This window comes from Melopsittacus undulatus, chromosome 2, assembly GCF_012275295.1.
Source record: "Melopsittacus undulatus isolate bMelUnd1 chromosome 2, bMelUnd1.mat.Z, whole genome shotgun sequence".
Taxonomy (NCBI): domain Eukaryota; kingdom Metazoa; phylum Chordata; class Aves; order Psittaciformes; family Psittaculidae; genus Melopsittacus; species Melopsittacus undulatus.
Genome location: NC_047528.1, coordinates 59,922,920 through 59,950,087, shown reverse-complemented (window position 1 = coordinate 59,950,087; position 27,168 = coordinate 59,922,920). Strand labels below are relative to the sequence as shown.

General features: G+C 36.6%; 1 protein-coding gene across 1 annotated transcript in view; it reads right to left on the bottom strand.

Moving 5' to 3' along the window:
• Positions 1 to 27,168, bottom strand: part of ATP11A (ATPase phospholipid transporting 11A) — a 117,548-nt gene that overhangs the window by 37,989 nt on the left and 52,391 nt on the right. The window contains exons 2-9 of the mRNA XM_031046127.2: positions 22,174 to 22,296; positions 14,653 to 14,742; positions 10,947 to 11,027; positions 7,223 to 7,330; positions 5,153 to 5,281; positions 4,587 to 4,690; positions 2,694 to 2,744; positions 248 to 312 (exon numbers count right to left, since the gene is read on the bottom strand). Coding sequence (XP_030901987.1) covers positions 248 to 312; positions 2,694 to 2,744; positions 4,587 to 4,690; positions 5,153 to 5,281; positions 7,223 to 7,330; positions 10,947 to 11,027; positions 14,653 to 14,742; positions 22,174 to 22,296 — 751 coding nt within the window. The remainder of the gene's footprint in view (positions 1 to 247; positions 313 to 2,693; positions 2,745 to 4,586; positions 4,691 to 5,152; positions 5,282 to 7,222; positions 7,331 to 10,946; positions 11,028 to 14,652; positions 14,743 to 22,173; positions 22,297 to 27,168) is intronic.

Genomic DNA, 27,168 nt, shown 5'->3' with positions numbered 1-27,168 from the left:
CTTCTTGAGTCATCCTAAGTAATCCTTAAAGTCAAACAATAAAATACTCCTCCCAAAAACTCTCTATAGTCATTATAAATCATTAATAGTTACTTCACTACAATTACAACAGTAAACATTATTAAAAAGTTGTAAATCACATGACTTATTAGAAATCATATGGTCAGTAGTAACTGTAGGGTTGTAGCCTTGTTTAATGTTGCTTGCTACTTCACAGTCCATTTAAATAATCAATAGAAAGATTTACCAAAGATTTTTTCTGTATTCTTTAAAGTGGCTCCTCTAAGAAGCAGATTTTCAGATCCTAATGGCCTGCAAAAGATAAATGTTACAAAATATAAATGTTTAGAGAGAAACAGCAGACCTTAGTAGAAGCCACATAAAAGAGGAAATTAGTTTTAGTCAAATATTTTTACTTTGTGTAATGTAAAGCTTTCAGTTAAAATTAAAAATATGTAGATGCCTAAAATTAAGCTCATAATTTCACAATTCAAGACTTAAACTAATGCATCCAAGAACCACATATGCAGGTACCTAAATAAAGACTCATGATCCTAATAGCAAGGTGCTTACCTTTAAAAATACTCATTCAAGTCTTTTTTAGGCTTATATAAACTACAGTATCCCACATGTTAGAATTACTTGTTAAGGACAATACATTCCTCCATTTTATTTTAAGTATAAATGGCATATAAGGTATTGTTTGATATTTACTGTATACATTTCAAAGCATAAAGCTGAATATAGGTAAAATAGTTTATTGAGGAATAAGGAAATTAATGTAAGGATCCCTATGCAATTTAAAATAATATAAATCACCATATTCGTGCAAAACCAAGGACTACTTTATAAACAGAAAGCATATAGAATTATCAGACCATATATATACAGTAATGAAAAAAAACAAGTTCAGGTTTTTTAATGTGTTCCAAATGTTTTTTAATGTGTTCAGGTTTTTCAAAGTGTTCCAAAATCAAGAAACTCTAAAGACAAAAAAACCAAAACATCCCAGGCCATGCAACATGAAACTAGTTTCATCTAAACCAGTGGTGTGATGTTACATGAATTACTTGGATTATAAAACATATCCTAATATAGTAAAAATACCCATTGCTCTAATAGTGCTGTCCAAGGAATATGTCTTAATGCCACAGACTTTCTTCTCGTGTTACACACAGATCAATCTATTACTGTTGAGATTAAAAAGGTATTTTTTGCTTATTTTACTGTCCTCTCCCACCCAAGTTCATTTCCAACCAACTGTATTAGTCTATCTCTAAAGAGAAAGAAGTTAAAAAAAAACCAAACAGTTTTCATAGCAGACTGTGATAGAAACCAGACATGTAGACACACTTGTACACCACCCATATGCTGGATTCTAGGATATCACCCGAGCAAGAAGCTTTCCCTCCTATTGTTTTGTCTCTTTGTACTAAGGACCTGAACAAAATGAGGTACAGTAAGTCTCTTCCTTGGTGGTAGACAGAAGATCCTAGGCAGAAAAGACAGAAAGACTTGTGCCTCTTTTGACTGTTTCATTTTTTTCTTCTTTATTTTGCCAGACAAGGAATTTCCTGAGACTGCTGCTTGAGCACAAAGCACTGCACTCCTTTCAGAATAAAGCTTATTTGCACAGGAGGCAGACCCTTCTAAGTGCCAGACCCAAGGTAACAGATCATCACATCGTACACAACATACAAAATTAATTACCGTGGATGTTGCCTTCCTGAATATACAACACTAGACATTTTAGAAAAATGTACAAAAACCACTACTAAAACTAAGTATTATATTGGGCATGTTCACATTCTTAAATTTCTAAGAAGAAAAAAACAGAAATACACAAGTGATATTATTCATATTGTTTAGTGCACTACCATGACCTCCAGCTAATGGAACGGTATTGTACAAGCACGGTCAAAATCCTACCAACATAATTTATAAATTAAATACTCGTCAAAACTGAAGTTGAATAAAGACAAAAATATAAATAAATCTATCTGATTAAAATATGAAATAGTTATATATGAAATAAGTCTAGAAACTTGTATGAGAAAAATATCCTATTAATAAGACAAGGCAGCATGTTGTTGGTAAACCAAAGGTAATGTTCACCATTGATACCTATTTGAACCTTGTCACGTTTTAACCTCAGCCAGGAACTAAGCCCCACACCGCTTACACTCAGTTACACGCCCTTGCCTTCAATGGCATGGGAGAAAATCAGAAGAGTAAACCCAAGAAAACTCCTGGGTTGAGATAGAGACAGTTTAATAGTCACCACTTCCCACCAGCAGGCAGGGGTTCAGCCATCTCCAGGGCAGCAGGGCTCTATCACATTTAACAGTGACTTAGGTAGACAAATGTCATTACTTTGAACATTCTCCCCTTCCTCCTTCTTCCCCCAGCTGTATATGCTGAGCATGATGCCACATGGTTTGCAATATCCCTCTGGTTAGTTGGGGTCAGCTGTCCTGGCTGTGTCCCCTTCTAATCTCTTGTGCATCCCAGTCTACTTCCTGATGAAGCGAGAGGCAGAAAAGGCCTTGACTCTGAATTATCAACAGTTTCCAGCACAAATCCAAAACACAGTCCCAGTATCAGCTACTATGAAGAAAATTAGCTCTACCCTAGCCAAAATCAGCACAACCCTGGAAATGTTTAAGTATGTAAAAACTCTGGATTTTCCCTACCTTGCAGTAGGCTCATTCCTATCATGGTAAACATTTATTCGACCAACAAATCTGCAAGGGAAGTATAGAAGTAGCTTAACAACATTGCTAATTTGTGTATTATTATGCATATATGTCCAAATATTTCAGTTTAATGTACATTACATTACAGATATATATATACACCACACATCCATGTTTAAAAACAAAGAAAATTACTCTCACTTCAAAAAACATATGTAATAATAGATTATTTGAGAAATATTTTCTACAAAGTATTTATTACAGTGAGCACCCTCCAGCTGAACAAGCTCTGATCACCCAGAACATAAACAAGAACATAGAATACATGTAAAAAGAAAAATACACAGAACAGTAAGACACTGTAAAATGTCCATATAAAAAGATGTAAGAGATTCTAAAATTAGAACAAAATATTCTAACTAGACCTATTAGCAAGAAATAACAAGAAATCTTATTCTCTAAATTACCCAGGGTAAGCCATTGTAATTACTATCCTTTACAAAACCTAAACCCTACAATTGAGTTTAAAACAAAAGTGTAAGGCAAATAAGCAATTTTCCCTCTGAATATCTCTCTAAGTACATTTTATCTGTATGTGGTGGGTTGCTGCTGGATAGCAACTAAGCCTCTTGCTAATTCCCTTCCCAGAAGGATAGGAGAGAGAACTGGAAGAGCAAAAGCAAGATAATGACAGATTAGTAAGTGAAGGAAAAAAACCAAGTGACACAAAGGCAAGCATTCACCACCTCCCATAAGCAGACCTATGCCCTGCCAGTCTTCAAGCAACAGCTACTTTTGAAAGACTACTAGTTTTACTGCTGAGCACTACATTATATGGCACAGTACATCCCTCTGGTCAGCTGAGGTCAATTTCATGACTGTGTCTACTCCCAGCCTTCTGCCCAACCCCAGCCTACTTGCTGGAGGGGCAAAGTGAGAATCAGAGAAAGCCTTGACACTGCGCAAGCATTTTTCAGGAACAGCGAAAACACGGGTGTGTTATCAACACTGGTTTTGTTACAAATCAAAACCACTACACCAAATGGGCTGCTATGAAGAATATTTAGTACATTCCAGTCAGATCCAGTATGCCATATTTGCAATATCACAGTTTAAGTGGATAACCTCAAATCAAACCAGATTAAGCCAGACATCAGTATCCTGGATGGTAGAGGAAACTGGGGAACTGGTGGTCTGTGACCCTGAAAGGGAAACCTCCCAGGCTCAGACAACTGGCAACCTGTATGCTAAGAGAATATACAACACAGCAGAGCCACATCTAAAGACATTGTAGAGTTTGTTATGATGCATCCTGATGTAAAAAGACCATGTGCCTTTGGAAAGAAAGATTTGCCACTGTGGTTTGTTGACGAGTAAAGTGCCAAGCAAAAAGTAGTAGAGATAGAAGCTATCTACCAACACATATTCTCATTATTCATGTGTGCTGAAAGCAAAAGAATACGCCATGGTGCCACAAGCAACCTCTCCATGTTGCAGAATATCCCCTGAAGACTTGTCACAAACTGTATGTGACATGGGACTCTGACATAGAGACTATTTCTTGACAGCCAGTGTCAAGAAATGTATTAAATACTAGTAAAGCTTAATTTCTTTCTTATTTTTACATTAAAAAAACCCCACAAGTTCTAAAATTTTTGCCACACACACAAATGGCCTGCTTTGTTCACCCCTCTTTGGAGACCACTGCCCTAGAGCAGACCAGTGAACTACCTGCAGGAAAGGAGCAAGGATGGAGAACTAACCTGACTTCAAGCTCACTCTGGGACCCACTCTAACCAGCCAGATGCAGCCAGTATATTTTCATTATGATATTCTTATAATTTATTGTTAGAGAACACTAAATAAAATGGGCAAGAATTATTTTCTTACTTATAAAGGTCAGGCTGAGGTTGTTCACATTCAATGGTAGCATGTAGTGCATCCATTTCTTGTTCATTGTGAAATGCCTTTGTATCTTGAACAGCATAGTGAGTCTGGACCAAATATCAAGGTGTCAGTAAAACAACAAAGGACAGACATAGAATACATTAATCTGCACATATATTTCAGTTCAGCATGAAGCATATTTATTAACTTTCACATAAGAGCTCATAGTTCAAGTAAGATGCACCTTCAAATGCTCCTAAGTGGGCATCATCTCACATTACATGCAAGTACCTTGCAGAGCAGTCACTAATGAGGTCACCATGAAAGCATTTAAGTACAAAAAAAGTTTGTGCATTACCTCTGTAATCTGCATGTCTATACTGGACACAAAGTCACAAATACATACATTTTTAAACTTTCCATAAAATGTTGCTCTAAGAGAAAGTAAGTCAATTGGTAGAAACCTAAGTTACACAAATTAAGCTGCTCACACATGTAAGCACGCAGTCAAATGTGAAAAATTAAAAACAAGCTTTGCCTCAGAAAGAAAATGTAGAACATTTAATTACTTTATGGCTGGATTCACCATCTAAACTAGCTGTTGTAACGAAACATGTTCCATCTTCTCTACTACTTGACAGAAATATTAAGTCACATGGGAATGTTTCATCTTCTTTTACCATTACAATATCTCCAACCTAAAGAAAAAAACAACAAAAAAAAGCATTTATCGTTTATGTAGCAGCCCAATTTTCAGATTTCAAAACATGGGTTCACTCAAATATTTCGAAAATTTGTCTACTTTTATTTACACCATGATTTTATCACAGCAGTAAAGAACTACAGGAATATCTCAAAAAGAGAATCACACCTTTGGAATGGCTGAGGTCTGGTGTGTACTATATTTCCTTTCAGGATAACCATTTTGCAAGTACTGCCTTATCAAGTTTTGCAACTTTATTTGAAAGATGGAAGATACTATCCTTGTTTTAAGACTAAATACAACAAAACATTATTTCAAAAACAGTTGAAGATTCGAGCTACTTCTGTTAGCTGTTGAGGATAAGCACATAGCTCTGAAAATAATAAGAGATAGTTGCAAAAGCTATGATTTCTAAGTCTGGCAATGAAAATAGGATATATTTTCAGCAGAATTTATGACTAGAAGTCCATCCTATTTTTATCCATATTTAAAGGTGAGCAAATTAGTTTGTATTCATGAAAACACAGTTAAATCGTACAGTTTGAGTGTCACAGAACACGAAACACTATAAATTCAAAATATTGCTCTAACCCATTCATTTGAGAAAAAAAAGCCATTGATAGATTTTCGGGGGTCATCTTTCTCAAACTATTATAAGAAAAAAAATGAAAAATTGGCACAGATTGCCCAGGGAGGTTGGGGCATCTCTACCCTTGGAGACAGTCAAAAGCTGTCTGGTCCTGGGCAACCAGCTCTTGGTAGTCCTGCTTGAGCAGAGGGGGTTGGATTAGATGACCTCCACACATGCCTGACAACCTCAACTGGTCTGTGATGCAGTGAAAAAGAAACCTCTTCTTTAACCAAATGTTCACAGGCTTTAGGTACATAACAGTCTACCATAACATGTTCTTGTCCATTTTCTTGCTTAATACATGTCCAAGAATTTATCCAGATATTTATCCAGATATCCCTTTCCATGTAAATATTTCTTATGCCTGTCTCCTACCATCTAGTTGCTCAAAATACAGTCTCTGAAATGCAAAGAACAGGGGAGAAATTGAGAAAACATGGGCAATAGATTACTTAATGGAATACAAATTTCAGTCATGTGGTACTTTATTTGGAATATTTAACTGTTTAGCTATCTACACGGAATACTCAGCATGTGAGGTTTCAATTTTTTTTTTTTATTACCAGAAAGCCCTAGGCAGAAGCTATCACACTCAAAGGGAAGATCACAGAGAAAGGCATCAGCAGAAAGGCTGTGAACACTGTAGAACCATTATGTACAAACAAGCAAAGCAGAAAAAGATATCCCTAATGAAGATATTAGAAATAAGGAAAAAACCAAACAAATAGATATCAAATTTGCTGAGTTCTAAAGAGAATAACAATTAAGAGAATCAAAGAAACTGCTCACAAAAAAAAAAAAAAAAAGAGGCAAAAATTAATTCTGAAAATAGCCTTAAAAAATGCCAGGAAGGGAATGCAGCAACGTTCAACAGCCAACGAAGAGGCTGTGATTTGACGAGTAATGAAGAAAGTATTCCGAATGTGTTGTATATATATGTATGCATATGTACGTGTTGTATACATCGGACATATCAGTAGTGCTGACTATGACAACCTGTTTTAAATACATCATTAATGTGCATAACTATAGACTGAAAACAGAGAGAAGACAAATCATGAGTGGAAAAATTAGAGTTAAAAAATGAAAAATGAATGGAGCAGTTATGAGAGGAGTTAAGATAAAATAGAAACATATCTAGCTTATAAAATTTAGAGTGGCATTAAATTAAAAATCAGTATATTGCGAGTCTAATCTCAACGAAATGTAATAAATGCTGCAACATCATCACGCTGCATTTCTGTATAATTTGTTCTACAAGAAGTGTGCACTAAAGCCTTACTCTGTTAAGTCATAATTACTTACTCTTAATTTTCGGCTTTGCTTTCTAACCAGTTTACCATGTTGAATGAAATGAACAGGGTATTGATTCATTGCATTGTCAGCTTTATGTCGAAGCCAATCTTCATAGCCCTAGAAAACAGTGAAATGGAATGACACAGTGACGCACATTTGGCTATAAAGACACAAATCAGCTCCGTCTTGCAACAAAACAAACCAACCAACCAACCAAATCAAGGTTATCCTTTATCACGAAATGGGGAGGAAGAGGTGGGAAGAGGAGAAAAGAATATATTCTCACTAGAACAAATGAAATTGTGATACATGTCAGTCATGTTGGACATTTACAAATAAGAACGTTCATGGTTAAAATTAGTCAACAAAATTATATATTTTAATGAAGACATTCTGATGAATAGGGGTGTTTACAAAGTGTAGAACTTTCTGGTGGTTAAGTTATTATCTCTTACTCATGATCTATTGGCTCCTGAATAAGTGCAAAGTACTTCTACAAGCGGTTACCAAGAAAACAGAGGCACAGAAGTATATTTTGGAAGACTGAGACTCCATACTGAAAGATGATGAAGTAATGACATAACTGAAGGTGGTCATTATTTTCTAATTGCTATACACTTGTTACACTTTTTAACCTTATATACAATACATATTAACCTGAAGAATTTTCTTTTAAGAGACTGCAGAATAACTTATTTTGATCACTCAAAAGCTACATGCAGAAACAGACAAAGTAAAGGACAGGGAATCTGCAACTTTTCATTCAAAATGTGTTGCTGTGGGATAAAGATTGGGACTGAAAGACACCAGTAGCTCCATATGCATTTTTACATCTAACTCTCGAGTACATAGAATCATAGAATAGTTAGGGTTGGAATGGACCTTAAGATCATCTAGTTCTAACCCCCTTGCTACGGGCAGGGACACCTCACACTAAACCATTGAAAATGCAACACGAAACAAAAGCACCACTGCCTTGGATGTTCTCAGAGATAATATGGGAACTCACAGTCTTTATAACTTCACTGTAATATACCTCCAGGAGCTGGTACAGCTTAACAATCAGGTCCCAAAATCTATACCACTTGTTGGGAGAAAGACTCAAGGAGGTAGGTAGAACTGCAGTTCGAGGGACCACATGTCATAATCCAGGCTGTGGTAGGCCACTACCAAACTACAGTAAAATTCTAAAGTGCAACATCAAAAATCTTAAGAGCGAGAAAGCCACACCTAAAATACTAGCTATTGCACACATCACAGCTTTTTCTCACCAGCAATAGCTGAATTCTACAATAGAATATACTCAATTGTATATTGTTAGCATTGTAAATAAATTACAATACTGCTCTCTGTAGCTTCTTTGAAAACGAATTAAGGAAAAGTCTGCATTTAGCATAAAGACTGTAAAGGTAGTCTGTTACCCTATTCAGGGGCAATCAAAATTACTCTCTGCTCTGGGTCTGGCTGGGATGGAGTTCACGTTCTTCACAGCTGCCCATATGCTGCCATGCTTCATAACTGGGGTTAAACCAGTTTTGTTTATGCCCCAATATTTTGGCTACAGCTGAACAGTACTTGCACAGCATCAAGCCTTTCTCTCCAACCTCCCCATATACTAAAAAGAGGTCAGTTGGCTGGGGGTAGTGGGCAAGGGGCTGGGAGGGGACACGGCCTGGACAGCAGACCCAAACTGACCAAGGGGATATTCAATACTATATGTAATTGTGCTCAGCAAGAAAATCTCAGGGAAAGTAGGCAGAAAGGGGTCATTTGTGGTGATGGCATTTGTCCTCCTAAGCAAGAATGACTTGTGCTGAAGCCTTGCTTTCCAGAAAGTGACTGGAAATCTGCCTACCAATGGGAAGTAGTGAATGAATTCCTTATTTTGCTTGGCATAGCTGTTACTTTCCCTATCAAAGTGCCACTAATATGATACACAAGTATCTTCACTTTCCCTCTATTTTCCACAGAAGAGGGAAGTGGGAAGAGGGGTGCGTGGGTGTTTGGCTGCTGGCCAGGGTCAACACACCACATCCTAATTTTTGTTAGCCATTGTTTTAATCATCAAATCTCTCATAGGTATATAAGAAATACAGTCTTATCTCTACAAGTTTTGAGCTAAAATAAGGAGCACTTTGACCTAGAAGCGGTCTTGAATTAAACTATTTAATGGATTTTTTTTTTTCCCCCAGAAAGACAATATTTTTTGGAAACACGAAGTAAAAGAGCTTCCTAATGCCCACAGAAAGTACAAACTCCTCCAAGCAGCCCAGCAAAAGATGCTGCTTGTTCAGATTTTCCTTCCACATTCACATTCCATTCACTGAAATGAAGAAAGGAAATGGCTGGTATCTGGACCCAGCGATACAGAGAAGACAAAACCATGAAAAGGAACTCACTGTGCCACTGAGTGACTACACTGACAGCTATCCTACAGAAGCAAATATCATTATATTGGACTGAAGACAAAAAGCCAAACGCATAACAGAACCACTGTAAAGAACATGACTTGTGACTACTACTCTAGGAGCCCAAGTTATTAGAAACTATCCTGTGGCTGTGGTGAGATGGTACAGTAAATGCAGAACAGTATTGTAGGCACCAAATACAAAGTACTGCTTATAAAATCACTTGCTAGCTCAAATTTAGTAAAAATTTCAACAAATTAATTCTGCACTAGCAAGGTTTTTGCAAGATCAGGTATCCTCTTGTCCTCCTTTAGCTGGCTTGAAACTCACAAAGTCAATAAATTCATCTCTGGCTAAATCAACAGAAAGACAGTTATGAGCTCATTCCTAACTAATTCCTAATCTAGATGCAATTTGTAATAACAGAGACTCTGATAACATACAGATCTGATTTTAATATCTCCATATGAATTAGAACATTCTATATCTATCTGAGATTCCACTAATTTCAATAAGACTCCATCTACATTTACATGCTCATGCCAAAGGTAGCACTGCAGCATTAGAATAGCCAGTGAAAAACTACCTTAATCATTACCCTCTTGGTAGTACTAACTTGAAAGCCAAATGGCAAACCTGTACAATTCCGTACCTGTATTATGCTATTCTATTTTGACAGAACAACTTCTAGTAAGTTTTTTATACTCGAAGATGTAGCAACAACTAATATCTAAAAAAATACTTGCATGGTTTTTAATCTATTTTATGGGTTAATTTTAACATTAAAAATGAGATAATATAGTAACATCTGTTCAATGCTAATCTGCAGAAAGCACTACAGCTATCATTATGAACTGTAGATTATAATCAAATATATACTGAAGACCTGAACCAAAATATTTTTTGTTACCCGTTCACACTGTAAAGGCTAAGGAAACCTGAAGGTTAAGAGCAAATTTCTTACGAGTTTTTGTAGCTCTTACTAAGCTCATTTTCAGTCATGGAAAAACACAATAGGATGTGGGCAAAAATTTGGAAACAAATAAATGAAAGCTGAGTTGTGCTGAGTGAACACATGAATGGAAATGATTCCTTGGAACATGAGAACATCAAAATCATAAAATAATTTACAAGTTTATATTGAACGAGTGAAACAACATCATATAGCAACCAATTCTACTTAAACTAAGGAAACAAAAATATCACAATCATTCTTTCAGCATTGTCCTAATTTAGTCTAACACAAAAAGGCTGGGAAAACTGAAATACACAAACCAAATAATAATGCTCTCTTTAGTTTTACTTTTGCTCACTAAATTACTCACCTGTTTTATAGCTGTTACAGTGATAACAAATAAAAGTGGAAGTCCACTTGTAACTGGACTAGTAGGTGTATCAATGATTAACTGCAACAAAAGAAATAAATATTTTCTGGTTATATTTTTGTGAAAATAAACTGTCAATTTTTCAACCAAGACGTTTCAAGTAGTCATTTCACCAATATGTTACAAAGCACTAAGGAGCTTTAATTAAAAGGCATAGTACTTTAATGCAATTTTGAGAATATATACTATACCAACAAAATCTGAAAACTATATGCTGTAGTAAGATACAATAGTATATTTAGATCCCATTAACATTCAGACATTAATGACTAGTAAAAGCAGTTGCTTTCAAGAGTTTAAAAAACAGATTGGAAAGCTGCAGCTTTGGAGACAAAATTACTAAGCAACATTAGAGATCAGCATAGTGTAAATTTTACGTGTTACAGCTGTTTCTACACATGCAAGGAGTAAATACCGAAATATTGGGCTGTGGCTTCTGGAATTATCATAGAATCATAGAATAGTTAGGATTGGAAAGGACCTCAAGATCATCTAGTTCCAACCCCCCTGCCATGAGCAGCGACACCTCACACTAAACCATATCACCCAAGGCTTCATCCAATCTGGTCTTGAACACTGCCAGGGATGGAGCATTCACTACCTCCCTGGGCAATCCATTCAAGTACCTCACCACCCTAACAGTAAAGAATTTCTTCCTTATATCCAATCTAAACTTCCCCTGTTTAAGTTTCAACCCATTACGCCTTGTCCTATCACTACAGTCCCTAATGAATAGTCCCTCCCCAGCATCCCTGTAGGCCCCCTTCAGATACTGAAAGGCTGCTCTGAGGTCTCCACGCAGCCTTCTCTTCTCCAAGCTGAACAGCCCCAACTTTCTCAGCCTCTCTTCATATGGGAGGTGCTCCAGTCCCATGATCATCCTCGTGGCCCTCCTCTGGACTTGTTCTAACAGCACCATGTCCTTTTTATGTTGAGGACACCAGAACTGAACACAATACTCCAAGTGAGGTCTCACGAGAGCAGAGTAGAGGGGCAGGATCACCTCCTTCAACCTGCTGGTCACGCTCCTTTTGATGCAGCCCAGGATACAGTTGGCTTTCTGGGCTGTGAGTGCACACTGAAGCCGGCTCATGTTCCTTTTCTCATTGACTAACACCCCCAAGTCCTTCTCTGCAGGACTACCATAATTTCCTTTTTGCCCAACCTGTAGCTGTGCCTGGGATTGCTCCTGCCCAGGTGTAGGACCTTGCACTTGGCATGGTTAAACTTCATGAGGATGGCATCAGCCCACCTCACAAGTGTGTCAAGGTCCCTCTGAATGGCATTCCTTCCCTCTAGCGTATCAACAGAACCACACAGCTTGGTGTCATCGGCAAACTTGCTGAGGGTGCACTCAATTCCATTGTCCATGTCAGTGACAAAAATATTAAACAAGACCGGTCCCAACACCGATCCCTGGGGGACACCACTCGTTACTGGTCTCCAGCTGGACATTGAACCATTGACCACAACTCTTTGAGTGCGACCATCCAGCCAGTTCTTTATCCACCGAGTGGTCCACCTATCAAATTGATGACACTCCAATTTAGACACAAGGATGTCATATGGGACAGTGTCGAAGGCTTTGCACAAGTCCAGGTAGATGACATCAACTGCTCCACCCCTGTCCATCACTTTTGTAGCCCCATCATAGAAGGTCACCAAATTGGTCAGGCAGGATTTCCCCCTAGTGAAGCCATGCTGGCTGTCACCAAGCACCTTGTTGTTTTTTATGTGCCCTACCATTCCTTCCAGGAGAATCTGCTCCCAGATTTTGCCAGGCACAGAGGTGAGACTGACTGATCTGTAATTCCCCGGGTCATACATTTTCCCCTTCTTGAAAATGGGGGTTATATTTCCCTTTTTCAGTCATCAGGAACTTCACCTGTCTGCCATGATTTTTCAAATATGATGGCCAGTGGCTTTGCAACTTCATTTGCCAGCTCCTTCAGGACCCGCGGATGGATTTCATCAGGTCCCATGGACTTGCGTACATTCAGGTTCTTAAGATGGTCTCGAACCAGATCTTCTCGTATAGTGGGCCCAAGGTCTAGGTTTTCACAGTCTCTGCATCCACCTTCCAAGACTCGGGTGCTGCGGTCAGAGCCTTTGCCAGTGAAGACCGTGGCAAAGAAGCCATTCAGAACCTCAGCCTTCTCCAAGTCCTGTGTAGCCAGTTCTCCTGAAAGTTTCCAGAGGGGGCCTACATTGTCCTTAGTCTGTTTTTTTAGCTGCTACATACCTATAAAATCCCTTCCTATTATCTTTAACATCCCTTGCCAAGTTTAACTCTAACTGGGCCTTAGCTTTCCTAACTTGGTCCCTAACTACCAGGACAACGTCCCTGTATTCATCCCAGGCCACCTGTCCTTGTTTCCACCTTTTATAAGCCTCTTTTTTCTTGTGAATTTTTCTCAGCAGCTCCTTATCCATCCAAGAAGGTCTCCTGGCTCTCCTGCTGCACTTCCTTCTAGTTGGGATGCAACACTCCTGAGCTTGTAGCAGGTTATCCTTGAATATTAACCAAGAGTCTTGGGCCCCCTTGCCCTCTAGGGCTATATCCCATGGAACCTTGCTAAGCAGGTTCCTGAAGAGTCCAAAGTCTGCTCTCTTGAAGTCCAGGGCCGTGAGCTTACTGCACGCTCTTCTCACTGTCTTGAGGACCTCAAATTCAACCATCTCGTGATCACTGCATCCAAGACTTCCCTGGAGAGTCACATTTCCAATGAGCCCTTCCCTGTTGGTGAGGACGAGGTCAAGCAGGGCACCTCTCCTCGTCGGCTCCTTTATTGCTTGCAGAAGGAAGTTGTCTTCCAGACAATCGAGAAACCTCCTGGATTGCTTGTGCCGGGCCGTACCGTCGCCCCAGCAGATGTCAGGGTGGTTGAAGTCCCCCATGAGAACAAGGGCCTGCGAGCGTGAGGCTGTTCCTATTTGTCTGTAGAGTTCTTCATCCACAGGTTATAAACAGAGGTAGAAAGCAGAGAGTTCAAATGATAAGAAAGTCTAAATTTTCCTGGCAATCTGCATAGCTCTTCTTTCTATGGAATCTGGTGTGCCAAGTAATGCAGCTTTTCACTTAACTTTGTAAGATTTTTATTGTTTAATATATTTAAGTGATTGTGAAAGGCTCAGAATGAAGACACCTAGAGAGCATCAAACTGATTGTGTGAGGTAATAATTACAAACCCAAATATTTATGTACCACCCTAAGCAAGCATTGTATAAGTATCTATAATTTAGTTTCTCCACAGCCTTCCAGTGCAACTGGAAAACTTCTGCCATTCTTTTATGAAAAAATTAACATTCAGCAAAACTTTATTGAAACTTTAACAAAAGTTTATCGTCCATCTAATTTACAACAATGGTTTTGCTGATCTGGATGTTTGCTTATAACAAAATAAAAGTGATACATTCTTTTCAATTTTATCAAGAGGTATCTTGCCATCAAACTGGTGATGGCATCAATTTCTCTTTAGGTTAGATTCATATTCACAGCCTGGAAATGAAACAGAACTCCTTTTATCACATCATCAGTACAAAAAGTTGTCCAGGGTCAACCATTTACCTCTTCAGTCATCAAAACCAGTGCATTTTTAAACCTTTTCAAACTCCAGAAATGTATTGAAAAATGGGGATAGCTTACCTGAACAAGGAAAATGATGAGAAAATAGAAGTTAGCTATTCTTCTGAACTGCTCAAACAAATTTTTTGGTACAAAGTTCCAAAATGTGTACTGAAAACAAATGCACAGATTATGAATGTTTGAGAGAAACGTTCACTTTTTTCTTCTAAAAATCAAATGAACAAGTTACTGAAATGGGATCTTAAATTGGCAATCATGTACTGTTGGATTTATATCAATTTTCTGAACTGTAATACTGTTGATACTTGTGACTGAAACAAGTTCTAACAACAATGCTCATTCAGAGATCTAGTTACAAAACAGTTCATTTAAAGCCACCAATGGATTTTAAAAATTTCTTAGTCATTTCAAACAGCACTTCTAAGTCACTTCTATTTTGCATGCATGACTTGAAGAGATACGTGGCACTCAGTTTTAACTAAGTAGTCATAGCAAGTTAACAAAAGTTGTCAGCTCCTCTTCTGCTCCTTGTCTTAGACACAAAATACTCCTCAAAATAAACTATAGCAGTGAGTAAGAGTAAATGGCTGCATACTTCTCTATTGATCTTACAAATTATCTAAGTTTAATAAAATTACATAAGAAACAGTATACAAAAGCACAAACAAAACCCAAAAACTTCAAAGGAAGAGAAAAATAAATAACATAAAAGTGACAGAGAAAGGAGTTCATCATGTAGCTCCTTTCTCTGTCCTGCAGCAGGTTCGGTCATACTCTTTTTACACAGCTCAGTGTAGCTCCAAAACCAAAATATTTTAAATTGCAAGGATTGCTTATCAGAATGCATGGAAAAGCAGCAGCTAAAACTGTGTGAAAAGGTGCAAAAAATTGCTTGACAAAACTAACACTGTATCATCATATTATTCAAATTATCATTTAACACATAACAAAATGACAACTCCAATGTAACTTTCATTTCTAAAGAGGTGGACTAAGAAGCTTCTCCTAATCTATTTGTTCTGCTACAAATGTGGCTTGTCTCTTCTTGGCAGATTGCACTGATACTTGCTGATATGCAAGTTATGCCATGAACTAGACATTTTAACAATTTGACTTCGAAAGGGAAGACACACAGAGCTCTAGAAGGAAAATACCTCTATTACATCTGCAGGTGGAAAGGATCCTTGAGAATTATGCCTTAATTGTATGTGAAAGACCTATTATGTACTGTAATCTTTTACTTGTTGGGGGTTAAAGCCTAAACATTTGTAAGACATAGGAATGAAATGTTCTTTTTCTATCATGTGCCAAAAATTGGAATCGTTTCTAAATATGCCCTCAGTAAACACTTAGCCGGCTTAATAGTTACCTCAGTATTAGATCACCTGTGAGCAAGCCAAAACTCAGGGAGGCACCCATCCTGGAAAGTCAAGTGCTCTCATTTTGCAATCAAGTACCTTTCATCAGATTGGAATGCTGCTTCCACTGCCCACTACCCAGCTACTTAGAATTTTGAAAGAGAACTGGTTAGACTTGATTATTTTCCTTGCACAAAAGTCATTCAAAGCTGTTGTGATATATGACCATATAGATTTTATTCAGTGATAGTAATTTTATATTTTCATCAGTAACTGGTTATCAGGGAAATAATCTCTGTTTATTTTTTAAAAATCTCCATCTGCTGAGAAGGAAAAATGAATAGAGTTTTCAGTGAAAAACTTGTTTAAATTTTCTGTTTAGCTATTTTGATAAAATAAGGTATTCTTCCATGCTAGAGGGTTTTTTGACTTTTAAAATGTGATGATTTATACAAGCTCCCCAGTTCACCATTTATAAAATAAAAATGTAATCTCTTATGCAAAAACTTCCTGTTTAAATCTCCTGGCAGGTTATTTGACTAAATGTGTGGTGACAGCATATTGTTGTCAGACTAGATATTTAAATATCTAGTATGAGGAAGCAAATTACTTAAAACAACCTACAAAAAGGCTGAACGTTCAGCTGTACCCTTAGTATCTGATCCTCTCATATTCCAACCTCAGGTTCACTGCTTTTTCTGTCAAAACAGTTGTCTTTCTCACAGCTCCACTTTTAGTCAGCAACTCTCTCACCTGAATAAATGTGAATTACCTGGAATCAGATGGCTTTTATGGTCTGAGAGGTGGTGTTTAAAATGGATGCTTCTTTAATACAGTAGATGACTTAAAACTTTATTTTCAAACAACCTCTAAGACTTTTAGCACTTTATTACATTGGATTTCAGACATAGAAGGTATATCTGTGCTCTGCCCATTCATCTTCGAAGTAGAAGTAACAATTTTTGGAGTTTAGGCAAGACAGGAAGACCACTAAGATATCTAGACAGACCTTACTCTGCCCCAGCCATCAAGAGCTCTGAGCAGTATCTACAAATGGATGATTAATGTTTAACCACCATAATCATTCCCATGAGAAATAGTGGGCTGCCACCCAGAACAGGACTGATTTAATAACTGCATTCAAGGCAGTTTCTCTACCCTAGTTAGGCAGGAACAAAATGAAAGTCTTTGAAGGAAAGACATTAAAAATGAAGATACTAAATACATCAGATTACTGTGCCTAGATAGAGTTAATACCAGTTTTCTTCTTCAGCTAATTTCTAGTCATGCTTTTTGCAAACTGATATTTAACTACTTTTTTTTTTTTCCACTATAACTCACTTGAAGGAAATAAGGTTAGCCAAATAGCTACATACTTGAAGCTTTTAGGCTGAGGAAGGTTTGAAGGTTTAGTCTGGAAACTGGCCTTTTTAAACTGCTGCAAAAAACTTAGAGGTCAGAGAACATACATGCCTTTTGCATACAGAAGGCAATATGTCAGACAGCAAGAAGTAGTCATATATCCATCCAAGAGATGAACACATTGTGTGAACAGATGCATCTGAAGTACTATACAAGGAAATGTAAAATCAGACTGCCTGGAGTCAAAACTACACAATTCAATTAGATTTTTTTTGCCCATTTATAATAGCAATAGCACCTGCAGTGCTGGTGTACTTGTGTAATCATGTGCTGACCTCTTTATGAACACTTCCACAGTATTTCCACTCATGCCTCTGCTCCATCTCACCAGTTCATGAATCTTCTTTGCTAATTACTGCTTTCGGCTCCAATGTGTCCGTGTCAGAGCCAGTCCCATGAATTCAAAAATATAAAATAGGGTCTTAACAATAGCTTAATTTTTTTAAACATTATTTTGACCTTTTAATTTGATACCTGTAAGCCAGAATTTTGACTCATATTTCAAGCTTCTCTCCATCCTAAGAGGCAGATAATATCATAAGTAAAAGGAGAATTTCAGTAATCACTTGACATCAAAAGCTGGAGCTACAAGGGAAAAAAAAGCACTCCATATTGCATTACTGAGTTCTTTCAACACTTCAGTTTCTTACAGCTTATTTGTTTTAAAACGTCACTCTCCCTCTTCTAACCTGCTTCCACTCCTCTCCCTCAACTTCTTCAAATGTTAACTTGTAAATGCTTAAAACCATTCTGACAAAAATGCCTACTATGTTACTTCAGCCCTGGTTTGTAGACATCTTGCTATGCTGATTCTTAAACCTTCTGCAAAAGAGAATCCATCTAGAGGATAATAAATTCAGGGAGGAACAGATAAAAGCTGAGCAGTAGTCTTGCAGTCACTGAAGTTTTTCAATGTTTTTAACAGAACAAGACACATGCACAAAACTTGAACATGTCCATTGTGACCAGTATTTTTAATATACACATTTTTATAGTACATGCCAACTACCAAGAGACAATATATTCTTAAAGCTGCCAGCTTAACAACTGGACTCTGTATGTGTGTGTGCATATACATACACATATCATTTTATATATAATAATGCCTTATACATTATTATGCTATTTAAACAACCTAAGTATCGCATTTTACGTATCTCTTACATACGTACATCTCACTTGAACAGAATAGCTGAAGGTCTGATCAAAAGTTTGACAATTTCTTTACAATTATTTTTATTTATAAAACTTTTTTTTGTTCTTGAAACATAATTTGTTTAACTTCCTGTGTTCTTTGATATATTAAATCAGTCTCAGCTCTCATTTGTTCTAGTATTCTTCCCTAGGCATCTACTGCTGGCAGGAGCATAGTGTGCCAGATGGACCTCTGGTCATTCTTAGCTGGTCAGGCACATCCATGCTCTACTATGCAGGTACAGACACTCAGTTTACCAGGCTGACTGGGATACTCCCAGCACATAACTATGAAGCATGGATCTTCCTTAAGGAAGTTTCATATTAAAAAAGTTACTTTGTAATTTATCAGCCTTAAAAAAAACAAACAAACAAACCAAAAAAACCCAACAAAACCCAACAAAACCCACAACAAACATCCCCCCCCCAAAAAAAAAGAAAAACCAAACATGCTACTACAAAAAAAAACCAACCAATTTTCATTGTCCAATTTAAGAGGAAGAAAAGTTCTTTCCTATCAAGTTCCATTAACTGCCACTGCCACTACTGCAAGGTTTACTTTCCTTTTGACATAGCAGTTCTACTACTCAGCAAATTATTTCAAAATGTGAATACATTTTAAAGAAAAAAAGCAAGCAACCTCCCTGCCAATTCAATTACTTTTTCTTTCCTGTCATATGAAACATTAGGATTTTCTACTAGCTGGTATTTTGCCATGCTGCATCACTGTCATATGATAAATTCAATGAAGGGCACACAACAGCTACTTTGAAGGCTATCACTCTATTCAGCTGAAGTACAAGTTAGATGAACCTACATATTCAGCTTACAAAGGCCACTATCTCTAGAACATAAGCAAACTTCATGTACAATCCAAAAGACACAAGTTTTTGGCCTTTTTTTTTCAACAGAGCCTTTTTGAAATACGTTGTTAAAATCATAATTAAATTAATGTATCAAACCAAAAGAGCATTTCTGTCTGGCCAAGGTCTGTCTATATATCATTTTCACAACCAGGAATATGTCATTAAGCAGACAAAGCATTAACCACATTCCATAGTGATACTACAATATACAAGAAATATCCATCTGTACTGGAATAAAATTATTATCTTGCTGACACAAGGAAACCTCTGGTGAAGCACAGTGAAGTTCACCTTTGGAAGGAATTAACTATGGAAAGTCTGAGGTTCATATTATTTGGAGCCGTCACCTTTTTTCAGAAAAAAAGGTGTTTATGACAGAACATTTGTTAGTACAGGAGCATACAGACAGACTAATTGATGAGGTTTCAACACGGCTTTAAACTACCCCTTTCAGAATTCAGTTTTAAATCGGCAAAAAATCTGTACCTGGAAGTTCAGAGTTCCTCATCCTTGAAGAGCAATCATACACTAAGCATTAAAGACCTATAAAAGCACAACTGATAGTTCCTGTCTCACTGATGAAAGACGAAGCAAATACCCTTCATGGCTGAGGTAACATTATAGAGTGCGCTTGTGTGGATGTGTATTTTACACTAACAATTATGACTTTCTCATCTTAATTTTGTACACTTGATCATTTTTCAGGTCGCTTACATCTGTGTTTCCTAAGCTGTGGTAGATGCTCCTCCAGAGTGTTCATAAAGGAGCAAGTGACAAGGACAGAATGAAAGGTTAAGAGTTAGAAGCTTACACAACCCAGAATAGAATCATAAAATCATAGAATAAATGCTAGTCAAGTCACAATGGTGCTTTGACCTGGCTGTTTGGGATGAAGCATTGAGTAATAAAGTGTACTTGAAATGGACAGCATGGAAAGTTCTCATATAAAGACAACTGTAATTAAAACTGATTTTTTTGGCAGTCTAAAAAACTATTTAATATTATAAAGCATTTACATGAACTCTATTCCCTCTTGAAATATTACCACTGTATTTACTTTCATGAAGATGACATTTTATTTTTTGAGTGTGAGAAATTTAATCAATAAGCAGAACATTTGAGAAGCACTGTACATATAAAAATATATCCATTAATAATCTTTTGTTTGTGGAATTCTGATTACAGATACAGTTCACAAATAATGAGGCTACCATTTAACTGAACATGCTTCATGTCTAAATAAAAACATAGTGAAGTCCTCTTCCTGAACTAGTTAAAAACGTACATATTTCCTAATTGCTGACAGGGATGCTCAGCTTGATCCAGGTTTAGGTCATATTTTAAAAACTCACTCTGCCAAGCACAGTAACTTGAAACCTCCACTATTTTCATCATCACAAAAAGATGTCAAACATCTTGCAGAGTTGAGCAAGATGTTTTTATTTCAAGAAGTGACAGCAGTAAGTTAAATATCTTTATGTATGACCCAGATAAGATGTGCAAGATGAAAAAAAAGTATCACAGAAGTGCAAATACTTTCATAAAATGTATTTACTCTTCAGTAATCCATAAGACAATTCAAATTGATGTGTCGAGTACAGGATTTCCCACTGTACTAGCTTGACTGTATTCAACCTGGATTATTGACCGCTTTATATTTCAAACTTTCTCTCTAATTAAAGATGCCTAGATACTATGTTGTTTGTTGTCATACTGTCTCTGAATGAAGTACAGAAATAAGGTAGTAAAAACAGGTGTGAAGGAAGGTAGTAAAATACAAAATTTCACATAAGAAATGAGACATAGTTTGAGAAAAGTGTGGGGTTTATTACAGCTTTGCCATTATATTAATGGATGGCAAGTGTTCAGATCTGCAAAGATAAGCGCCCAGTTCCCTGAGATCACAATGCTACTAAGGTTCTTAAAAAGAGGCTGTGGATCTAAGCTACTGTTCACAAAGACATTTTCCCAGAAAAAGCTATTCTTTTGAATTCATTATTTCATAATTGATTGAAGGTGTGTGCTCATGAAGACTGAAACTTAAGTACATTAAAAACTTGGGGTATCAGCCACACTATAAGCTACAAATGTTCAGCTTTCCATGCCACTGCAGAATGAACCTTTGGCTAAAGTAAGCCAGTCAGTCTAAACAGGTAAGGGAGTACCAACAACCCAAATGAGCACAGAAAACTGGTGAAGCTTACAGAAAGATTTACTAAATAAAGTGAGGGAGAACTGGAAAGTTTCTAAAGAGCACAACTGTATCAGAATACCAAGAGTTTAAGAATTATTCACTTGCATGTTTATAATAATGAATATACTTTCAATGGGGTTTTGTCAATACAAGTTTTTGAAGGGAATGGCACTGTTATTGTAGAGATAGCTTTGTTTGTTGAGCACATACATTCATCATACTGTTTCTAGTACTTGGAGGTATTGCTTTAGATTAGAAATGATGTAGTCTTTTCTTGGGAAGATTTTCCTTACCCCAGGGTTGCCCCAAATGAAAATTGCTTTTTTACTCCACTGTGGAAAAGCACAGTATCATTCGAGGACTACTATATACTATAGAAAACATTGCAGAAGTCATCCCATTCTTCTTCCTGCTAGAGGCAATTTGGCAATTAGTTTTTGTGGAAAAAACTTGAGATACCTTCATTTTACTTCTGCCAGTCATGATTTACGTAAAGTGGCATAATTCATGCTTATTTGTGTAAATGAATGAAAGAAATCACTACTACCTTTGATGAGACTATTCTGTTATCTGGAAATCTCTGTGGAATGTATGCTTCAGTGCCTGGAGGTGGTTCACGATGCCCAACATAAATAGTTCGACTGTCCACCCAATTCTCTTCTCCAGCACACTATGGGGAAAAAGCAAAACCAGCCAAAAGTTATCATGAGCTGAATTAACTAATTCACTGAATTAACACACTGAATTAACTAATCATGTCTAAACATAAACACATACGTAGCCATCAGTGCGTGACCCCTCATTTTTCTCTGTATTACCTCAGGAGCACTAAAACACATAATCTAAGACAAACTGCCTTAACTGCACTGCACTTTCCCTTAAGGCAATTCAACGATATCCATGAAAATTACTGTTCCAACTTTTTGGTTTGAAGAAAGAAGAATTTATCAAATTAGGTATTTATTGTTTAAAGGATTGCTACTCATTTTACCACTGGTAAATATCAGTGATAATTACAGCGTTTGTATGTAGGTATGACAAACACATCCAATTTTTAAGACTATCCAGCCATAACTTGCTAGTTTATTTGCAGCAAATAAACTGTGTTTGCTGAAATACTGGCAATAACAATTTCCCTAGTCATGAACAATCTCAGGGACCTCAGATTACCCGGAAAAGACCTCAGCTTGTAAACTCAGATTTTTAATGAGAGCTGTGTCTGCAAGTAGAAAAAAATGTAGGTGAGCCAAAGTAAAATGTTCATATATTTGCATCATAAACCTCCACTACACCTACAGCTTGTCCAAAATTAGGACTTCTATGATTTTAATTCACTATAAAATGAAACAAAGCAAAACAGCACAAATCAAATCACTGCGGAAAGGTATTTAAAACCAAAATGGTTGATTTTTATTCTTTTTTTTTAGAAACAATTTTTTAGAGACTTTTTAGGGGATTTTTTCAGCAAGCCAAAATATTTTGGGAGTAAAGCAATGAAAATGCTTCCATATTGCACCTTCCTTCTATGCCAAGAACAAAATGTCATATCCTTTACTATTTTATTGGAACACCATATATTCTACCTTGTCAGTGCACTTGAATGTACAACGGACACAAATTATTTATCAACTCTAGTGCAAAATAATACTAATAGAAATGCAAGAGAGTGTGAGATATTCCGGAGTAGTAGTTTAAATTTTATGATATTTATTATTTTTTTTGTTAGTAATGACATTCCAGACAAAAGCAACACAGAGAATACTCCTGATACAGTTAAGTGCCTGAGTTCAGAGACAACTGCATACAGGGCTAATGGGAATTCAACACAGGAATCTTTGAACATTAAGAAAAAATCCCTCAGCTTTTCCTTCCCTTTATGTAGGCCCAGCCTGATAATTTATCTCTTGCATTATAAACCAATCTAAGACTGCTTGACAAGGATATAATTAGTTAAAAAAAAGTTTGTTTTTTTTTTAGTTTCACATTATAAACTGATCTTTACATTGACTCAGTTAACAGTCCTCTGTGATATTACCTTTCAAACTGGAAAGTACAAAAGTCAGAGCTCTGAACAGAATTCTCCCATATTTCTTCCTGTTTTTAAAGGTCTGATGGCCCTAGAGTATTGTGTTAACACTAAGTAAATCATGTCACAATGTGGAATTTTCATCCCTAAAGAAAGGCTGTATATAACTTACATTAAGCATGGGTATAAAATCAAGACAATCTCTTCTGTTGGCTTAGCTGAATCTGGTTTTATCATGAATCGATAAATTCACCATGAAAGTACAAAACCGTATCTAACTTAAATTTAACTATTGCTAGCACTGAACATTTTTTTGTCAATATGTTACAAGAGATAGAAAATAAATGCATTTTACTAACCTAATTCAACAAGTTCAAAACCCCAGAACATTCATATCTAAGTGTAAAAATTCAGCAGGGAAGAGTAAGGCTATGTTTTTCAGTGAGGTAGAACTGCACTGGAGAAAAGTGGCATGCATTATTCAGTATGACCATAAAGATACTTACTTGCATGAAGCAGAAAAAGATAGGAAAAACAACACTACAAGTCAGGATGAATGCCACTTAAGAGAACTCAAAACAGACCATCTGAATGTCTGGTAATGCTAACCTACAAAAAGCCTGGCATGTTGATACAACCGTTCTTTTAATGTTCAGATATTGCACATGAGAAATCATTTACAGAATGTCACCAGCGTAACTGAAAAAAGCAATCTGATGTGCTGCCAGAACAACGAAGTATATTCCCTTTTTTTTTTTTCAAGTTCTATTACTTAAGCCCATTAAGGATATGTCCAAGAAACCATAAATAAACCTTAACATTATCTGCTTCTATTTATAGTATAAAGCTTAATGTACTGAGACCTAATTTCATTGGCACATCACTGAAGAAGTGTTACTTAGCTTTTATTCCTCCAAGCAGGGTCAGCAATACAAAAAGCAAAGACCAGCAAAAGACTAAGTCATCTTTATGTAACACTAAACAGAGCCAGTTAACAGGATTATACCTTAATGCACGAGTTCAAATATTTGTGAAACTTATTTTTCTGATTTAAAAATCAAACTGAAACAAGCTTGAGATTCACCTCATTCTGCTCATTTTTACCTACATTAAATAAAAATATATTATCTGAAAAGACAAATGGTTAGTATTCAACAGGTGACAGCAAAAGGATATGAAGATGCTAGTGGTAGCTCCTGGGAAAAGTAACTGACCTTTAAAGATTCCAAGTCTTTCCAAGTATTTTAGTAAAGACATTTGACTTATGGTTTGGAAATCAATCAAAACACCGAATGACATTTCGCGACTCTCCACTATTTTGTCCAAATAATGTAAACACAAGCACTATTAAGTTAATATGCAGTAGGTATAGCTGGTAACTCAGCTAAAACCTGCCCAGGCCATGCTGTAAGTACATTTTGTTGAACAATATTCTCTCCTGCTTTTTTGCTAAATGCTTTCTCAGAAAGCATCGTAAATGGACAGAACACTCTAACCACAGAATAGATAGTAATGAATGCTTGGCATCAGCCATAGCCTTCTTCACCCAGGCTATAACAAATTCTCACAGAAAAATATCTTACACTCATAGAGGCAGGGTGTGGCAAGAGCCTGGCATTTCAATAGCACACTGCTACTTGATTTCAATAAAGCAATTGGCACCATTGTTAAAATTGCACATCGAACACACAGCTGCTAGATCACCTTGAAGTTCATGGGTAACAGATACTGACAAGCTATTACCACTCAAAATCTACATGAAGAACTAATGGTGCACAGTGTGAAAAGCTTTAGCATGCAGAATATTCTGTTCATACCCAATTGGATACGTTAAACCAGCTCTGCACAAAAAAAAAAAAAAAATGCCCTCAGTTTCTCATTTTCCGTTCAGTGGAGAGAAACAACTGCAGTATCTCAGGAAGCTGTAATTCATGAAAGTGAAAAAAGGGACTAATTTTTCTTTCTAATATCTTAAGCGAAATATCTTCTTTATCATACAGTATTTACCAGACCATGAGATCATATCATCTCATCTTTGTCTTCATTTGTCAAATATACTGAGTACCTGTTCTTTTACGCTTGACTCAGTGCCATTCTGAAGGTAAATGTGCAGACATGTCCCTATGCAAACAGCAGCATAGTGTGCAAATTTTACTTAATCTTTCTAAATCCAATCAAAACCACTGTCCTTTTAAAGGTAGATTAGATCTATATGTCATAAAAAGCGGAATTCCTCTAAAAATATTGAAAAATTAATCTACATTTACTAGGTAGAAATTACAGAAAAAGATTAAGAATTTAAGTAGCCCATTTTGCAAAAAATCTCATGAATTTACATTTATCTGTGGAGATGAAGGGTGAAATTCTTATCCACTTGAAGGACCACAGTAACATTTTAAATGTCAGGCAAACTTGCTAGACCTATATAGAGCACTTAAAATTTACATTTTGTTTGCAGCATTGTATCAGCTATCAGAAAAAAGAGTAAATATAACTTTAAAAGCTGTCAAGACTGTTTTGCATGTTTCCTATAAATATAGGATGGCACAGATGAAATAATTCAAGCTTATAATTATTGGATAAATTCACTACCAGGTTTTATAATCTGAAAAGGGCTACTTCAGTTTTAAGTACCATAAGCAGACAGTAAATTATATCATGTACCTATGAACCATATAGCACTAACTTAATCGAATACCAAAATGTAGCACTTCAGAGGCAACCACAAAAATCCCCAACAGAACAAGTCCCTCACAGAAACTCCTATGATTAGCTAACATATTTCCTATGGGAGTTGTCATTGTCACGGGTTCTGTTCCCTTATGCTGTTGCAACAGAATATTTATTATATATTGCATTTCTTTTCTGCAAATGCATTTTGAATCCTTGCATGGTGATTTTCATAAGAAATAATATCTGAAAATAAAACTCTCCCAATAAAATTGCCTACGAATCACACAACATTGGACATAAGCATATGCAAACAAGGAAGATAAGATAATAAACATTCTTTGACTTCAAGTAGATTATTTATGAACCTCAGGTAAGGGATGGATGTGACTAGAAGCAAAGTCAGGTATATCCTAACTACAGGACATGGTGCTAGGTCCACAAGTAAATTTCCTTACCAAGCCACACCTATACCATTTTGTGGATTTTGTGGAAGGTTTTCTGATCTTTCTTTCCCTCTCCTGCAAGGGGCTTGTGCAAGCAGGCAGAAGGGGGAATGGATTCATTGCAATAGACTGCATAAACATTTGTGAATTGCTTGAAGTTGGAAACAGGAAATGAAGAAATATGATGATAGAATCATGTAAATTTCTGCAATTCACAGCAGTTAGAAAAGAAACACACATTAGTGAATACTCCAGTTTCTGTAAAATACCTAACATTTCTGTATGTCTACTTAATAAAAATTTACCTCAGCCTTCCAGCTCATGCCTCCTGGAGCACTGAACTTAGTATAAAAGATTTCTGAAGCTATCTTAACACAGTTATATTCCAACCATGTCACAT